The 15,098-nt window shown below is 40.0% G+C and overlaps 1 protein-coding gene across 4 annotated transcripts in view; it reads left to right on the top strand.

Moving 5' to 3' along the window:
- rap1gds1 (RAP1, GTP-GDP dissociation stimulator 1) overlaps window positions 1-15,098 on the top strand; it is a 37,501-nt gene that overhangs the window by 14,618 nt on the left and 7,785 nt on the right. For 2 of the 4 annotated variants that reach the window (XM_028979630.1, XM_028979620.1), the window contains exons 4-9: window positions 1,282-1,407; window positions 7,332-7,478; window positions 10,469-10,597; window positions 10,794-10,919; window positions 13,150-13,293; window positions 14,280-14,411. In XM_028979630.1, coding sequence (XP_028835463.1) covers window positions 1,282-1,407; window positions 7,332-7,478; window positions 10,469-10,597; window positions 10,794-10,919; window positions 13,150-13,293; window positions 14,280-14,411 — 804 coding nt within the window. The remainder of the gene's footprint in view (window positions 1-1,281; window positions 1,408-7,331; window positions 7,479-10,468; window positions 10,598-10,793; window positions 10,920-13,149; window positions 13,294-14,279; window positions 14,412-15,098) is intronic. The other 2 variants (XM_028979651.1, XM_028979641.1) reach the window with 1 other exon arrangement.

The following is a 15,098-nucleotide window of genomic DNA, read 5'->3' as shown; positions in this document are numbered from 1 at the left end:
TGATTCTTTTTAAAAGTACACTTTTGAATGTCATGTTTTTTAGCATTAAGTCAAGGGTTTTGATAAATATAATGTGCCTTAAATAATAACACAATTCTGATCTTTGTCTTTATTGAGAACACCAGCTCATATTACTAGTGGAAAAAGAATATGAACCCTTGAGTTAATAACCTCAAATGTCAAGTATTGGCATGAAAAATGGAGGTGTGGATCAGATCTACTTTTATAAAATCCGCCATACAAGAAGAATATGCGTATGTGAGCCAAATGTGAGATTAGGTGAAATATTAGAGATGTGAACATCTACTGGTACCACTATTCATGTCAGTGTTTTGATTCGGGATGGATCGCAATACATCATTGATGCATCCCATCAATTTTTCTTCATTATAGTTTCAAATGCATAAGTGAGATGAGCATTACTACCATCCAGAGCAGCACTGTACTCAGATCAGGCAGCCACAGTCACTACCAGCACTACTTTTTAACAAGAATCACCAAGCAATGTCATTATGATATAATTGATTATTTTCTGCAGTGCATCGATGCAGAATAGTCCATGTCTGAGTCACAATGTATTGATTATGAGATTAATTTCAACACTCCTAATGAATATTGTTGTAATCAGAAATTATCCTTCTATAATTGGTAACCGTGGCAGCCTCTGAGCTTTAACAAGCTCTCTTTTTCACATTATTGTAACATGACACATACTGAACTTGTAGGAAAATCCTTGGCTCTGCTCATAGGCTATAAACATTTTAGGTTTCACTAAAAGATGAATTTGATTTTTCTTGCTCATATTTAAAGCTATTTAAGTCAGAACTTTCAAACACTGTTCTTCTATCCCCAAATTACCCATTCAAGAGTATGGTATCAGTGCTTGTAAGACGCCACTGTTTCCTTAGAGGCCTGTTTCATTACATATGGAGGTGGAAGAGGAGCTAAAAAGGTTAAAATAATGAATGGGATTTTAGGAGCTAGCTAGGCAGCTAATGATCACTGACTGCTGGTGTGCCAGGCTTGGCATTTATTTCCCCCCTGCATCCTCTCCCAACATCTGTGTTGAGTCATATCTTGGCACAGTCTGGGAAACCCTCTGCTTCAGTGCCTTGTACCATAGTATTTACTGTATGCTTTACTGGTTGTTATTTCTAGAATGTTGCATCACTGTCTATATAACCTGGAGAAATATTGGCATCATTTCCATTTCAAGTGTTCTGTGTGTTGGTTGGAATAGTTTATGTAAATGTGTTGATAGAATGATGTCTTTCCTCTCAGAGTTCATGAGAAGTCCTTGTGTGGAAGCCGGACTCATCCCACCTCTGGTGCAACTACTCAACTGCAAGGACCAGGAAATTCTGCTACAGACGGGTCGGGCCCTGGGAAACATCTGCTATGATAGCCGTAAGTAACCGTGATCTTCCATACAGAGGAGTCGCACTGCATCCCATTAATCTAATCACTTCAGTTCTTTTTAGTCTTTTATGAGTGTAACTGTTGATTGTTCCAAGGCCAGAATTTAAGAATGATCGGTGTGTATGTGGAAGAAAGTGCAGGAGAGTGCTACAGGACAGGTGGTGCAGCAACTGTGGCCCCCCGCTTGTCTGGCAGCCCAGACTGTAGACTCCCTGATGTCTGTACATGTGCCACCATGCTGACACCAGTGCTTTTTGCGGACGGGACCCAAAAAAAATACATTGAAAAGGCAAGCAGTGACAAAGATAAATGATGGAATAAAAGTCTGCCTTGTTTCTTTTTTGCATTTGAGTAGCAAATGCAGTAGTGCAGTAATAAAATTACAAATAAAATATAATTTATGATTTCAACAAGTGTACGGCAATATAGCCCTTTTCCATAAAAAGATAATTTCTCATTATGCCTATGCATGTCGCAATTTATTACATAATCGTCTGATCATGATTGCTTTGGATGACCTGTATTATTGTTGCATAATTATTTTTGTGCAGATATTATGTGGTTTTGACTGTGTAATGCTTGACTGGTGCTTTTTTAATGGTATCTTTTCTTTGCGCTGCTTATTTTATGTAACTGCGTGAGTGGAGAATTAAAAAGTCTGGTCTCATTATGCTTTTAAATCATTTGTAATTGGAGAATCCAGTAACCTTGTGTCTACCAACCCACCCAATATGTAGAACTACAACTGCAGTTCCATCACAGAAAATAGATTTGTAACAAGTGACTAAATATAAGGAGTATGATCTGTGGTTCTACAGAAATTTCACTTGTTCTAGAGGTTCTTGGATATTGTCTCCCTGCCGTATAAGAATTTAAAATTTTTTTCCCCCAAAATTTTCCCAGGATTCAATGCAAAAATGAGTGCTTTATAAAGTTTATGTGTGTCAATAAACTACGATTATTAATAGTCATGCAAAAAAAAATACTATTAACAGTCAGTTAAATAACAATTCGTCACAGTTAAACCTTATTATACCTTCCTAAATGTTTATGCCACTTTGCTGAGTTGCAATTTCTGTTACATTCCTTCATGTAGTGTAACAAAGTTCATCATTTTTGTTCAAAGCTGAAAAGAAAATTAAGAAATCTTTTGATCTATGTCCTTTTCATAGAAAGTATTTGCATTCTCAGCACACCAGTGTTTACATTTCAGCCAGTATGTTACAAAATGCAATTAGGATTTTATCATGTGTGCCTGTAACAGACCCAAGGTCTGTAATGGTACCTATTGATATTGCTGTTTAGTTTAGGCCTGTATATAGTAAAACTGTATTTATTGAAGTTTTTTAAAAAATATATAAATTAATAAATTGAGTCTGTCTCTAATTGCCATCCACATTGTGTTGTCTTCCCTGCCATCACCACTCAGCTATCCTGCACAGGGAGATCTTTAGGTCTTCCCTTACCGTGCCTGAAGACCAGTTGTCAAATTGGGAGCTTAAAATACCTTTGCTCCTTCTTCAGAATTAGGATTGTGCATCGCACATGAGTTGTATATATTTTAGGGAGAAAATGTGTGCCTAAATGACATTTATAAATTCTTCCAAACACAAAAATTTGTCCATTGGACAACGCCTGCCTTTTCTCTGTAAGTATAGTATAGAGAGAACCCAATCACTTCATGAAATTAAAGGTCATTCCAAGCCCTAAAAGGGGATCAGAACTTTGTTTTATTTTCTTACAAATGCCTGTTAAATAGATTCAACATTTACATTGACTTCTTGATCTTTTATGTTGAATAAAAAATGTGTTGCATTTAGCTTAATGATTAAATTAAACAAAACTATCCAAACTGCATAAGAGCCTATGAGTAGCACCCATCTACCTTTCTGGGCAATGTATGCCCATTTTCACCTAAAACCCAGACCATGGTGTGATGCCACACCCCTGCAGACCTGCATGACCTACAGGTCATAAACTGGAAGGAAAATAGTCGTAGCCCTAAAAACCCCAAAATATCCAACCACTTATGGAAGGCAACCTGAATAAAGGGTTGGCAAAAAAAAAAAAGCCTCAAGCAATTGTGAAGAGCCACTCAACAAAGTGAAAGTGAAGTGTTTGTCATTGTGATACACAGCACGCACAGCACATGGTGCACACAACAAGATGTGTCCTTTGCTCTTAACCCATCAGCCTTAGTGAGCAGTGGGCAGCCCTGACAGGCGGCCAGGGAGCAGCGTGTGGGGACGGTGCTTTGCTCAGTGGCACCTTGGCAGATCAGGAATCGAACTGACAACCTTCCGATTACGGTTCCACTTTCTTATCCGCTAGGCTACATCGGTTAAAATTGTTTAAAAAAAGGCAACATATCATGCCAAACACAGGCCTACCACACCCAAAATTGTTTTCAAACTTCTTTCTCACAGTGTTGAGTGCAGCGCAGTTCATCCTCTTTCAGCCTGAAACCAGCTTTAAATACAGACAGCCACGGAGCCACCAGTTTCCCACCCTGATCTAGATCGATACTTTAGAATGTTTGAATCTCTTTGAAACGCTGTCAAAGCACTGTTTTAAAATACTGTACATTACATGCCAAAAGTTTTGACACCTTCTCATTCATAGTTTTGATGCCTTCAGTGAGAATCTACCAATGTAAATGGTCATGAAAATAAAGAAAACACATTGAAGGGGAAGGTGTGTCCAGAGTTTTGACCTGTATTGTATTTATATATATATATATATATATATATACACACACACACACACACACACACACACACACACACATAAATAAAAACCCACCTTGGGCAATCTGATCTTAAGTAGACATCTGAGAGACCTCTCTTAACATTTGGCTCTATCATGTCTTCATCTTTTCCATAATTTCAGCACACAGGCTGCATTTGTTGAGCATGGTCTTAGAAAGAACATGTACTAGACACTAGTTACTGTCAGTGATGTCAGTAAAACAAACATCATGTTCTGCATTCATTATACATTTTCTGTATATATGTCTGTGCTGGAGACAGAACAGTGTTTACCAAGAAATATGTTGTCCAATTCCAGCTTTGGGGATTTTCTTTGCTGCCTCTTGTATTTAGTTCTGTTCACTCATGATTCAGTCACCCAAGACTGATTTTAACACCAAATGTAAACTGAGTTGTGCAGTGTGAAATCCATATTAACTGTTTGAGACTGAAGTTTAGGATGTCTGTTTATTAGGACAGAAACCAGTAATCATTTAGATTGAAAGACATCCAGCCAGACCAGTGGAACGACTCTGGATATGCTCCAAAATCCCTCAATCCTGCGTGAGGCAGTCCTTTCCACAGTAATCTCCATCTGCCTCATTCCATCACACTCGGCCTCTCCTGCTCACTGTCTCTCTCTCTCACACACACCAAGAGCAGCATGAACCCTGGCCAGAATAATGCAGTTCTTGCAGCTCAGGTATTTTATATATATATAAAGGTGTGTGTTATACTGATCAATTCTGTCATTGGGATGACTCTTCAAAATGAATTGGAGTTATTCCAGTATGTTTTTGGCATTGGTTTGAAGATGGTTTGGCAGGTCTGCAATGCAGTTATCAATGCAGTCATTAATGCATTAATGCAACCCACATCTCTACTTGAACTGCACTTTTTTTGTTTGCTAAATAATCAGGAAAATATGTTTGAGACTGTGTTCCAGAATCCCTGCTCCCTTTACGTTTGGATTTTTCTTGTCTCCCTTAATAATATAATCATTCACTTAAAAAAAAAAAACGAATCTGAAACATATAAATGTAACTAATCAGAGAGGAGCAAACATTTTTTTTTACAACACTGTATATAAATTCTCTGTCTGGAGGCATTTGTGACAACTTTCATGCCCCTCTGTCTTCCTGGATGCTGGTGTAGATGACGGGTGAATACTGACTTTTAAGGAAGGATAGGTGGTGTCCCAAGACAAAACACAAAGCAAGCGTCTTGAAGTGTAAGGTCACCTCAGGGGTCTCCCTGGCATTCAAAATCTCTGTCCGTCTGTGTGTCCTGTCTGCTGCTAGACTCACTACCTCCTGTATACCCGGTCTCCCTGTCTGAGCGTGTGTGGGTGTGAGTGCAGTTGTCTGGTGCGGTGTCTGTCAGCGATAACAAGTCATTTGTGGGCCACATGGCTGTCGGGCACAACTCCTCTTCACAGGGGAAAATAAGAGCAGAGCGAGACTGAAGGAGAGATGATGCAGCGCAGCTCTCTGTCCTTTCCACTGGTGGCCTCTCAACATTTCCTTCTTACTCAAGGGCAGCAGCTGAAGCAATTTACTACTCTAATATACCTATTGAGTCATTTTGTTTATTTGACAATTCTTTTCCTTAATAATTTGTTTTGTGGTTTTAGAGAATTTAATTTTAAGTGTGTATTTGTTTGCATGCATTGCAAATATTCTAAAATACTTATTGAATAATAATGAGGAAAGATAAAATGAAAAATACTGGATACAGAAAAATAGAGGTGCAGGGAATGGTGGACATTTGCTTACTAATCAGCATTATTATTTTAAGGGGTGTTCCATCTACAGTGTATCTGGAAAGAATTTACAGCGCTTTTTCTGTACACACTCACACTCATCTAGGGACACACCTCAGGACACTGTGCGCAGCAGGGCGGGGGCTCACCCAGGGCAGGGCGCCAGCCCAACACAAGGCACAAGCAAACCTTACTGACTATTCAGAGTAGCCAGTTCACCTAGGTGTGCATGCCTTTGGACAGCTGGACGAAACCGGAGAGCCCTTAGGAAACCTGCACCAGCACGGGGAGAGCAATCAAACTCAACAGATCCCATTTTACAAACAATACCCTATATTCTCAAAGTGAAAAACGTTTGCTTGAAACTTTATTAAAATGTATAAAATTTGCAATTAAAAATACAAAATTAAAACATACAAGTATTTACTTGTTAAAGCTCAGTCAGGTTGGATGGGTGCTTATGTATGATGTGTTGGTGCGCAGACATTTTCAGATCTTTCCAGAGATGTCTGGGGCACTCAGGGGAATTTGCCTTATTGTTCTGTAGCCACTCCTTTGATACCTTGGATGTGTGCTTAGGATTGTTGTCCTGTTAGAAGATGAATCTTTCCTCCAGTCCGAAGGTCAGAGTGGTTGTCCCTCTGGAAGGTTCTCCTATCGCTGCAATCCTTGAGCTCTGTCAGGGTGAACATTGAGTTCTTGGTCACCTCCCAGACTAGGGCCCTCCCACACTGATTGGCCGGCAGCCATTTGTGGATGATTGAGGACACTGTGCTCATTGGGACATTCATTCTGTACCCAGCTCTGTTTCTTACAATCCTTAAATTAATAAATCAGCCAAAATAATATAACTCAGAACTGAATTTTAACTGTATTGTCTTTGCATTTGAACACACTAAAGTAGTGGACATTAATGTATAAGATTGAAAAGAATATATTTAAGTGCCCAGTCAGTTATCTAAGGCTGGTGTGGTGCTTGTACAGACCTGAGCCAACACCATATTTTTGTATATAAAAATATTGATATTTGATGTCCTTGAATCGATGCAATATCACCGTCTAAAATATTGTGATATATTGCTGTATCGATATTTTCTGGATGTTTTAAAGCAAACTTTTCACATTATGGAGTATTGATAACAACCAATATGGTTGTCTGAAGTGAATCTGGTTCTGTTTCATACAGAAAGGGAGGATTGTTTGATCTTTTTCATTATTGAAAGCTTTTTTTGTATTTATTTTCAGATGCATTGTCTATTTTTCTTGTAGGGCAATTTGTTTGTGTCATTGCATTTTGATTAATGCAATTTGGTTAATCCTACTTCCTCCAACTTTTATAATTTTCAGGTTTTCTCTCTTTTGATTCTTGGTTTTTATGTTTGCTTGACCTCTTTGTTTTGCAGATGAGGGCAGGAGTGCAGTTGACCAGGCTGGAGGTGCGCAGTTAGTTGCTGACCACATAAGGGCACTGGCCCAAAATACTGACCCACCCAATGGGAAGCTCTTGACTGTCTTTTGTGGCATGCTGATGAACTATAGCAATGATAATGGTAATGACCACCGCCCCGACGAAAAAATATCACACAGTCTTAACTCTTTTTAACGTCATCCATGGAAGATCTCAGGCTTACTCTCTGTGTGCTTGTGACTCGTATGACTTTGTTGTTGACCAAACAAATTTGTACATTTGTACATAGTATCCCTTTCCCATTTTCCATCCTCCCTTTCCCAAATTCTCGTCAGTGGGTGTCGAATGAATGAATACATGCATACATGCATACATACATAATAGGGATGAAAGGGATCAAAATTGGTGATCGACCTGTCAGACTGATTATTTTGTAATTCCAAACCAATCCAGCACACAGCCGCATGCAGGTTGAGCGCACGTACAGATACAAAAAAAAAAAAAACAACAAAAGTTATTTTGAGAAAGGACAAGCTACCAAAGGATGAATCGCTTTGGAACACTCAAGAATCACGATATATATCATGCTAGAGCATTTGAAATACAGCATGAGAGGGATCGAGTAAAGCTGGTTTCAGACAGAACATGGCATGCATTCAAAAATTAGGTGTGGGCTGTTCTGCATCGATTCTAGTCAACAGTAGTGCAGGTAGTGAGTGTGGCTGCTTGATCTGAGTACTGCGCCACGGCGGTAGGAGTTCGGCCTTGTCCACACCAGCATTCTAGCTGTGTTTTGATTGGTGGTTCATTGGCATTCAGTAATCACTGTTTTACGCTAGTCAGGATTTCGGCAGAAATTAACGGCAAAAAAACGTTAATTTGCAGCGTTATTTTACGCCATTCGAATGTGCAGCCGACAGAATGATGGTGCTGAACGCCCGTGTTGGACGCTTTAAATTTGCTCCATTAAGCAGTAAACAGTCGCTCTCCTGACTCCTCAAATGCCAGAAAAGGCCTGGTTCAGATGTCCATGCGAACCGTGGACCGTGCCAACCAGGCTGCCAACTAGGACACTAGTAAAGTTCCTGATAGTTGGTTTAAGCTAGACTGCATGCTTACTCAATGGCTCCCAACCATTGGAATGGAAAAAAATTCTCGTAAAAAAATTAGTCTATTGCGTGTTTCATAGCGATTCATCCTTAGTGGAAAAGCAGCTTTCTTGTGCATTTCACTAGGTTTCTGTTCATCTGTGTTCTGCCCCTAAGTCAACATATACAGCCAGGTCCATAAATATTTGGACATAAACACATTTAAATCTTTGTCTGTATACCCCACCACAATGTTTTCTTAATTCTAGAGTAAAATGTTGCAGTCTCAGGGTTTTCTTTGATTTTGGGGGGATGGTGAATGACTTCAGGATGGGTTTATTTGGGATTATATGTAAGGAACGGCAGCAGGCACATTTTGATTATTTACATCTCCATTTTGTGCATTGACTTCAGCCTGGAAGAATCTCTATGAATAATTGATGCCCAGCCTTTCCCCCCTGCCCTCTCACCGTGTCTCACCAGGCACAGAATGATGATTTACTACTCAGTGTATTACTTCCTCTGCTTTGTCAGCCAGTCACAGCCTGTTGGCTCTATAGAGATTAGAGCTTCCTGTCTTGCTCTCTTTCATCTGCTTGTTAAAATGAGATTGTAATTGCAATGAATTTGCGTACACACAGCGTGCGTCACAGTCTTTTGTCTTTATTCCTCTCTTGCTTCCTTCCTATCTAGTCAAAGTGAATTTTCTTTATAACTCTTGACTGAGTTCCTCTGGACAAGATTGTCAGAAGGACTTGGCTCACTGGAAATGATGTGTTCTCCTGTATTTTCACCATTGTGTACTTATTATATACATCACTGGCTCTGTAACATCTGCTGTGTCTCAAGCTTCCATCCTAATTTAAAGTGAGATGAGATAAATGCAACATTTTATGCTCCGCTCATAACTGGTCAGCACCATTTGACATTAAATGTGAAAATGTTGCTCTATGAATTCACTCTGTCTTGACCGTCTTATTGCAGGACATGAATGAACTCAACATAGGAGCTTGACAAAGGTGGAATAATGCAGTCAGTCAATTACGGTGTGAAACGTGGGAGAGATGGGGTAACTTCACAGAGGTTGCAAACGTTCAGAAAGAGATATTCTTAATGTTCTAGGTAATTAATGACAACCATGGAATTGTTACTGTTGATACCAGAACCCTGTGACATTATTCCATTTTTGTTGTTATTTTTGTACACTAATAAAAATCATTTAGAGCATTGATGCTGAAGGGTGGGGAATTTTCTGCGCCATTTGCGTTAATCTTCATACGTGCCAGATTGATTTGTATTTTTTAAGAGTTCCGTTCCTTTGCACAGGAACTCCCATGGACCTGTTCCTGGACTCAGGCTCAGTCTCACACATTATCTTAGACTTCCTTCCTTCATCCCTTTGCTCCTCCCAGCTTTCATTACTGAGATGTCTGTCTTTCTCTCTGGCTGAGTGTGGCTGGGGGGGAAGATGCTGGTTTTCTCTTCCTTTCTTTTTCTTTTCTATAGGAACCCATATGCTTGTGTGCCCATATTCTCTTGCGTTTAGAGTAATGTGTGTGCTGCATTGATTTATTGGTTTTAAAAGCCAAGCACAGCGAATGAGACCAAATGAGCACCAAGCATTAGCTGTAAAATCTTTAACAACCATGCTTTCTTTTCCTCCTGTAGCTTGCAGACGAGGAAAGACAGAACAAGACCTTTTCACATTTAATTCATTCCAGAAAGAGGTGGTCTGACTGGCTGCCTGATGTTTAATGTTGAGCTGGCCCTCGTAAGAGTCTCTCGCTTATCTCGCAAGGTTTTTATTTGGTAGGGGTGAAAAATCCGCCTTTGCCACATCCTGGTCTAATCTGACAGGCCAATCCATAAAGGTCCCACTGGATATGATTAAAGTCATGGTCTAACAGTTCAGACAGTTTTTTGGCTTTTCCAGAAAGGTCTTTAATTTATTAAACTATTTATGATTGATAAGAATATCTTTTTAATTATTTGAGCGCATGTCTGTGTCTTACCTGCTCTCTTGCTTTCTCTGAATTTTTTCCAGACTCTTTGCAAGCGCAGCTGATCAACATGGGTGTGATTCCTACCCTGGTTAAGCTGTTGGGGATCCATTCCCAGAATACATCCCTGACTGAGATGTGCCTGATTGCCTTTGGGAATCTGGCTGAACTGGGTGTGTGGTGAATATAAATGTGGAGATATATATCTATATATCGGATTTGATGTACTGTATGTAGCAGGATTGTGCAATTTCAATGGATTTTCAGCGTAAGATCCATGATCTACAATGAAATGACATTTTAAACACATTTAAAAACATAATGCAATTAACAGTATCATAATAATCATAGTTTTTATCTTTCATCTAGAGTCCAGTAAGGAGCAGTTTGCCTCCACCAACATTGCAGAGGAGCTGGTGCGGCTTTTTAGGAAACAGGTGGAGCATGAGAAGAAAGAGATGATCTTTGAGGTGCTGGCACCATTGGCAGAGAATGGTAAGACTGGGTCAGAGGGCAGTATGAGAAGGAAATGCTTTTAGATTAAACCAATAATATCAGTTAAACCTATGCATTGTCATTAAAGAATATTTGGTCTGCATCTACTTGTACGTATCTACAGTATAAGTAACATAAAGAATATATCTAATAAAAAACAAACCATGAGAGGCAATGGTTTACAAACAGACAATTTTTCATAGGGGTGTTAGAAAATATCAGTACAGCAATATATCGTGATATTTTACGTGGTGATATTGTATTAATACAGGGACATCAAATATTGAAATTTTTATATAAATTTAGTCCAGAATTCTGTTCTGAGTTGTGTTGTTTTGGCTGAATTATTAATGTAATGTGATCCACACTGATCATAAACAGCATCTTGTATTTCAGCTCTGTTTTACATTTTCAGTAAACTGTGGAAAATGTTCAATATCGCAATATACCATGATTTAATTGTATATATTGTGAGATCCTTGCCAATACACACCCCTAATAGTTACATAGTTAGTATATTAGAATAATAATAAACACGGAGCAACCACCAAACAATGCAGATAATACCACTAAATAAAACGGCATAGTGGAGGATTGAACGGCATTTTTTTTAATACTGCTTTCTTGCAACAAAATGCATTTTTTTTACGGTGTTACCTCTAAAAATGCTTGTGAACCTGCCAATTATTGGCCCTGTTGGCTTGCTGTAGTGGAGGGGGATGGGGAGGGTGCACTTCAGTGGCCTCAGAGGAAATTTATTTATCATTACTACATTACTATTTCTAGTTAATAGGCTTTGCTACGCAGGTAAATTCACGCTATCTTGTTCTTTTTTTAGTAATACCAACTACTTTTTTTTTTTTTTTCTTTCTCTCTCTCTCTGCCCTCTGTTTGGATGGCACCGTTAGCATTTGCCTTTATTGCCTATGCCACGGGCTGGCACTGTTGATGCCACCTGTGTTCTTCCAACTGCAAAGAAACACAGCCCCACCCCACTCCACACCAGTGCCTTATGACATGTTATTAACACAGACGGACACAACACCAATGCAGCTGCGCTCGTGCCAGACCACAGCCAGTCTGGTCTATTAATTCCTTCACCTCAGGAACCGTACGCCCTTCACAAGGGTCCTCCTGGATGCATGGTGGGAAATGAAATCTTTTTTTAAAAGAGAATAGAGAGAAGAAGAAGAAGAAAAATGCAGGTGATGAGAGTGCTTAGAATGGAAGATGCAAGAGGCTAGTGAGGCATTATTGAGAGGAAATGGTTGTGAGATGAGGTACAGAGAGAAATCTGGAAATTAAAGAGAGTGCACTTTGCCAGGAGGACGACTGTTCCAGTGAGAGAGAGAGTGATGGGGCAGAGAGCTGTATGTTAGAGAGAATGTAGGAAAGACACCAGAAGTGGAGAGAGAGAGGATGTTTATTAAAAGCTGTCAGAAGTAGACTGTGAGCAGTGAATGTGTGACTGATATGTAGTGTGTGTGTGCGTGTGCGTGTGTGTGTGTGTGTGTGTGTGTGTGTGAGAGAGCGCGTAGAGGAGGTGTTGGGTAGTGTTGAGGCTGACTGTTATCATTCTGAGCACACTGGGCTCTCCCGTTCTGCCAGTCTCCAAGACAACGTCCTACTTACAGCCTTTACACAGTAACCTGGCGCAAAGCCTCATGTGGGCCCAGCAGAGAGAGCGAGAGAGAGAGAGACCTCGGATGTTACATAACAGAGCAACACAACAGCAGCTGTACGTTTTGGTCCCGCACTGGACTTAATCTGTACCAAATGGTACTACTGGATCACCTTCCATTCAGCTCCAAAACACATCTGTACTCTTACAGTCTCTTACAGTGACTCAGCAGTTTGCTTAATGATGTAGAAACTGCTCTCATTGCAGCACTGTGGTGGATTTGTTATGTGTGGAGACAGTCAGGAATGTTTCATTAAAATGCTGTTGCTGCTGCTTTTTAACATTTTTAAACAAAGTAGGCTATTCCTCAGCTGTACAATTAATTTCAGTAGTTATTAATTATTCATAGATGGTTGCAAATTAATCGTCTTTAAAGTACAAATTGTTGCCAATTATCTAGTAGGCTGTTTTGTATCACTAAAGACAGTGGAGAGTGCACACTATTCTCTAATGAGGCCGCCGCTCCAGCCATCAATCACGCTGCAGTTACAGTAGCATCCTCTTATTATGCCGTTTCCTCTCCCTTTTAACTCTCGCTCGCCCTCTCAGATGTAATAAAGCTACAGCTGGTAGAGGCGGGCCTGGTGGAGTGCTTGTTGGAGGTGGTGGCCCAGACGATGGACAGTGACCGCGAGGAAGACATGGCGCAGCTCAAGACAGCCTCTGACCTCATGGTGCTGCTGCTGCTGGGAGGTAATTTATTATTATTATTTTTTTTTTAATTTACATATGTACGTGATGTAGCTCACGGTTGAGGGTCACAGTGTGAAAACGTCTGAGATCTAAGACCGATACGGCTAAAAAATAATAACCCTTACTTCATCCCACATCTCTATGCGTCCTGCCTTAGTAACCTCATATATGTTTTTACTGCACATTTACTGTACTGATAATTGTTTAATTTAGTTTTATAAGATGTGCTTTATTATTAATTTAACGTCCTATTTAAAGAAGCCTGGAATAATGGCTTTCATTGACTACAGAGAAGTGACTAAAATTAGAAGACCAAGTTACCCCGATCACTCAATAATTGAATGAATGTGCATATGCCCAGTCACACTAATGGAGATTTCTTATATTATCCTTATAAATTGAAAAATCTCCCTTTTTTTTTTTACATTTTTGTTGATATAATCATTATAACAGTGGTACTCATTAGAGATTTATGAGGAATCTGAAGATCAATGTATCGTTCCCAGTATTTGATCATTATACCCCAATCCCAAGATCAATTATGACAAAGACAACATCAAACACCCTGTACTGGTGCTGGATATTCTTTAAATCTCTTTGTGAACAGGCAGTGTGTCTGTATGTGTATGCAGCAAAATGACTCAATCTTTTATGAATATTTAATACCAGTTGACTGCGTGTTTGCTAATGGATTGTGACCTGTACAGAGTTATTGGCCCAGCTCCTTTCTACATAACTATTTTTATGGTGTCTGTAGTCTTGATAAAATCATGGCATCTCACTGCTGGCATCAAGCTTTGCAGAGGGGTAATGAATACTGCAGTGGTCGTAACCCACTTTTAGTACTGCGGTTTTAAAAGAAAGCCTGACTAAGCACATCAAATGCTTTTTATTATTTGCTTTCCACATTCGTGATCTGTTTTCTTTAGTAGAAGTGTCATTCTAGTGCAGAGGGTGTGTGTAATTGTCCAGCCCTTTCTTAATAGATGAGTCGATGCAGAAGCTCTTTGAAGGGGGGAAGGGCAGTGTGTTCCAGCGGGTTCTCTCCTGGGTTCCGTCCAACAACCACCAGCTCCAGCTGGCAGGGGCTCTGGCCATTGCCAATTTTGCCCGCAATGGTAAGAACTTCCAGCAAATCAAAACCTTCACCAGATATAATGGAACATTATGGCACCACCTGCATTATGGCTCTACCTAGTATGTTTACATTTACATTCTTACAATCAGAAGTTACAGGGACAGTTCCCCTGAAGACACCCAAGTGTCTTGCTCAGGGACACATTGGTTGTAGTGGGGTTTGAACCTGGTTCTTCTGGTTCACTAGGGTACTACCTAGGTATGCCAACCATCCCAAATTGTCTGGGACAAATTGAATTATCGGGACCTCTCCAGTCCTGTATTTCAAGCACAGCAGTGCTTCAGTTGCCTTGCCGAATGCAATCTTTACACTGCAACTGAATCTGTACAGGAGAAGTTTCCATGTTGACTGCAAATTGGTTGTGAAGCAGCACAAAATAGCGCCATGTGCACTCAATTTGTCAGCCAAGCATGCACTGCATCATGGGATCTGTAATTTGCATGTTATCAGCACCATAATAAAGTGGGCCACGAGTTTGACACCCCTAAACCAGCATATGTCATAATGCAGTGCTTCAGGTGCATGTCGAACAGGATCTTTTCACGGCAGTGGAGCAGTTTCCACTAGGGATGTGCTATACCACTGTTTTTTGGGGTGAAATTAGCTGCTCTGCATGTGCACCTGCAAGAAAGTGTCCCTCATTTGGGGTTGAGAATGTTGAGAACCC

This window comes from Denticeps clupeoides, chromosome 1, assembly GCF_900700375.1.
Source record: "Denticeps clupeoides chromosome 1, fDenClu1.1, whole genome shotgun sequence".
Taxonomy (NCBI): domain Eukaryota; kingdom Metazoa; phylum Chordata; class Actinopteri; order Clupeiformes; family Denticipitidae; genus Denticeps; species Denticeps clupeoides.
This window is presented reverse-complemented; position numbering and strand designations above follow the sequence as displayed.